Genomic DNA, 3,800 nt, shown 5'->3' with positions numbered 1-3,800 from the left:
ACCTGCGCCACCCCCTCGCATCCAGCGACCCCCGGGAGCGGAACTGGGGCTCGGGGGGAGGGGGACGGCACGGACGGATCTGCACTGGGGGCCCCGAGCCCCCTGCCCAGCCCTGTGAAGCGCGGAAAAACTCTCTATACCGCACAAAATAAGGTATAAGAGTAGGAATGTATTTATTCAGCGCTGAGGGGGATAGCTCCTCCAAAACCACGCACACCTTTGGCGACCTGCACCTCTCTTTTTATTCTCTACGAACTAGGATTGTACAATACACCTAATACGTATTCATTGTCTGTCCCCGATTCATATTAAAATTAGCTACACGCCTTTTTCGGCTGCACACTGCTCCTTGGGAAAAGTAAACAGTCTTCCTCTCAGTTGAACTTTTCATCTTGTCTCCTTGCACATATTCTTTTTACTCCTTTGCTCATCTTCTGGACTTTGATACCAGTTTTCCTGGGTTCAGGGATCTGGAGAATCCCCCTTATCCTGTGGTGCCTTTGTCCTTGCATCCTGTTCGCCCACCCCAGCTCTTTATCTTATCCTGCAGCCTTGCTCTCCCCTGTTCTTGTAAGCACCGTAAATTCCAGCAAACATAGGGTTTTGTCAGCCCCCTTCTAGTCCAAGCATTTCTCGATGCTCGATTCCTAACTCTCAGTTGCTCTGTCTCCCCTGCAGGCTCAGGGGGTGCTGCCCCCTCCCCAACAGCCGCTGCTGCGGCGGCCGCGGGGCACAGGGGGTGGCAAAGGGGGGTCCGGGATGCGAGCGGGGGAGCAGCGGGAGGAAGAGGAGGAGAGGGGAAGGGGAGGAAGAGAGGAAGGGGAGGAGCAGGAGCAGGAGGAGCAGGAGAGGATCAGCGGGCGCAGGCGGAGAATCGCGGTGCTGCAGGGCGAGCCCGCTGAGCCCGCAGCTCCGCTGGCCCCGGCAGCATCGCATTCCTGCATCCCGCGGGTGAGCGCGGAGGGGAAGCTCGGCCCGGGGCTATCGCGGCAGCTCCGGCACGGCTGGTTGGGTTTTGGATTCTTGGGGGATGGGGGTTGGTGTTTGTGCCTCGCAGATTCGGGAATCGAGTCCCAAATGTATTTGGGTGTCCGTGGGAGAGGTATTGTTTTATTGATGTGAGGAGGGGATGTTTCTGGCTCTTGCAGGAATCCAAAGCTGAGCAGTAAATGCTCCTTGGGGGGATTTGGAGGGGCCCAGGTGGCGATGGCCCGGTCCCGGCGGGGCGGGACATCGGTTTTGGGGATCCCCGGGAGAGGCGGGGGATGAAAGGCGGGAGCCCCGGCGTGGGGAGAGGGGCGACAGCAGAGCTGGGGGACCCCCGGCAGCCTGGAGGGAAGGTGGAGCCGGGAGATGAGTGGGGTGCGGGCCCCCCGAGCCTGGAAGGGCTGGCGGGGAGCGGGGGAAGCCCTGAGTGCCTGAAGTGGGAGGAGCCGAGTCAGAATCAGGACAGGATGAGCCCTGGGACCCACAAAACTCCCTCAGCGTGCCTGAGCAAGAGCCAGGAGAGGGGGGATCCCCAGGAGCCATGGGCCCCCATCAGCTCTGAGAACAGGGACCTCCATAACCCCAAAGTGAAGACAGTGAGAACAGGGATCTCCTGGGAGAGTGTTTTTGGGCTCCTTAGTGATTTTTGGAGGTTTTTGTGGACACCAGACAACCTGGGCATTTCTAGAGATGCACTCAGACAGCAGGACCTTCAAAGCCATATCACTCATGTCGTTTTTCCCCCAAACCAAGATTTTCCATTCCCAAGTCTTATCCAGATGGAGGAAAAGGCTGTGAGGAAGAAGAAAATGCCCCAGGACAGCCAGGCAGGTGAGGAGGAAGTCACTGCCCCTTTCCCCCTCTGTCCTGCTGGGGAGGATTGGGGGCATCTCCTTCCCCTTCCCTCTGGCACAGAGGCAAATCCCATCCTCTCCTTGTCCTTCCTCCCCCAGACCAGGAGCTGAGGACGGAGACCATGGAGGACAAATCCCTGCAGCAGAACCTCGTGGAAGAGGCCGTTTGGAGTGACTCCACAGCACAGGAATCCAACAGGGAGGAAAAGCCACGGAGATCCCGCACCAGGAGGGGCTGCAAACGCAGATCATGGGGATCTGAGGAGGAAAGACCCAACCTGGGCCGGGCAGGCAGCCAGAGATGTGGCCAGAGCTCTGAGCTGAGGGTCCATGAGCAGCTTCATGATGGCAAAAAGCCCTTTCAGTGTTTGGAATGTGGGAAGAGTTTCTTCACGAGCTCCAGCCTGGTCTGGCACCAGAAGATCCACACCGGGGAACAGCCCTATGAGTGTGGGGAATGTGGGAAGGGCTTCAGAAACACCTCAGATCTGATCAGCCACCAGACAGTGCAGACTGGGGAACAGCCCTATGAGTGTGGGGAATGTGGGAAGGGATTCAGCTGCAGCTACCACCTGATCGTCCACCAGAGGATCCACACTGGGGAATGGCCGTACGAGTGTGGGGAATGTGGGAAGGGATTCAGAGACACCTCTGACCTGACCCGCCAGCAGACAGTGCACACCAGAGAAAGGCCCTACGAGTGTGGGGAATGTAGGAAGGACTTCAGCTGCAGCTCCAGTCTGAACGTCCACCAGAGGACCCACACTGGGAACAGCCCTAGCAGTGTGGGGAATATGGGAAGAGCTTCAGCCAGAGCTCCAGTTTGATCTACCACCAGAGGATCCACACTGGGGAACGGCCCTACGTGTGTGGGGAATGTGGGAAGGACTTCAGCGTCAGCTCCCACCTGATCTGCCACCAGAGGACCCACACTGGGGAACTGCCCTTCAAGTGTGGGGAATGTGGGAAGAGCTTCAACCAGAGCTCCAGTTTGCACTACCACCAGAGGATCCACACTGGGCAATGGCCCTACAAGTGTGGGGAATGTGGGATGGGCTTCAGGACACGCACCCAACTCACCCACCACCTCAGGATCCACACTGGGGAACGGCCCTACGAGTGTGGGGAATGTGGGATGGGCTTCAGGATGCGCTTGCAACTCACCCACCACCAGAGGATCCACAGTGGGGTATGACCATATGTGTGTGGGGAATGTGGGAAGAGCTTCTTCCTAAGCTTCAGTTTGATCCACCACCAGATGATCCACACCGGTGAACTGCCATATGAGTGTGGGGAATGTGGGATGGGGTTCAGGAAGAGCTCCAACCTCACCCGTCACCAGATGATCCACACTGGGATACGACCCTATGTGTGTGGGGAATGTGGGAAGAGCTTCCGTGACAGTTCTCTCCTGATCATGCACCAGGCAATGCACGCTGGGGAATGCCCCTGCAAGTGCTCAGAATGTGGGAAGGGCTTCCGCCACAGATGCAACCTTATTGTCCACCAGAGGATCCACACTGGGGAGAAGCCCTATGACTGTCCTGAGTGTGGGAAGAGGTTTCAGAAGAGATCCCATCTGCTCAGGCATCAGCAGATTCACACACAAAAGAGGCCCTTCCACTGCCCTGACTGTGAGAAGGGCTTTAAGAGAAACTCCACCCTCATCACCCACCAGTGGATCCACACCGGGGAGAGGCCCTAACAGTGTCCCCAGTGTGGGAAGAGCTTCTCCCAGAGCTTTGCTGTGACCCAGCACCAATGGGGGCACTAGTAAGGGAAGCTCTGTGAGTGCCGCACGTGTGGGAAGAGCTTCCTGCGCTGCTCCAGCTCCATCCCCACTGGAGGACCCCGTTGGATGCTCCCCAGTGACCCTTGTTGGGGAGAACCTCGGTGATCCATGGTCCTGGTGATCCATGTTGGGAACTCACCTGGCTGGTTGTCTCCACATCTTCCTGG

At 57.8% G+C, this 3,800-nt stretch overlaps 1 protein-coding gene across 1 annotated transcript; it reads left to right on the top strand.

Moving 5' to 3' along the window:
* Positions 1-1,669: 1,669 nt before the first annotated feature.
* LOC306816047 (uncharacterized protein) lies at positions 1,670-2,552 on the top strand (the record flags this gene model as incomplete). The annotated part of the gene is made up of 2 exons (XM_079332544.1): positions 1,670-1,818; positions 1,941-2,552. Coding segments are annotated over exons 1-2 (664 nt in total), but the record flags the coding sequence as incomplete, so codon positions are not given.
* Positions 2,553-3,800: the final 1,248 nt, after the last annotated feature.

Source organism: Erithacus rubecula (genome assembly GCF_903797595.1).
Source record: "Erithacus rubecula genome assembly, contig: scaffold_350_arrow_ctg1, whole genome shotgun sequence".
In the NCBI taxonomy this organism is placed as follows: Eukaryota; Metazoa; Chordata; class Aves; order Passeriformes; family Muscicapidae; genus Erithacus; species Erithacus rubecula.
The sequence above is the reverse complement of the archived record's forward strand: the minus strand, read 5'-3'. Positions and strand labels throughout refer to the sequence as shown.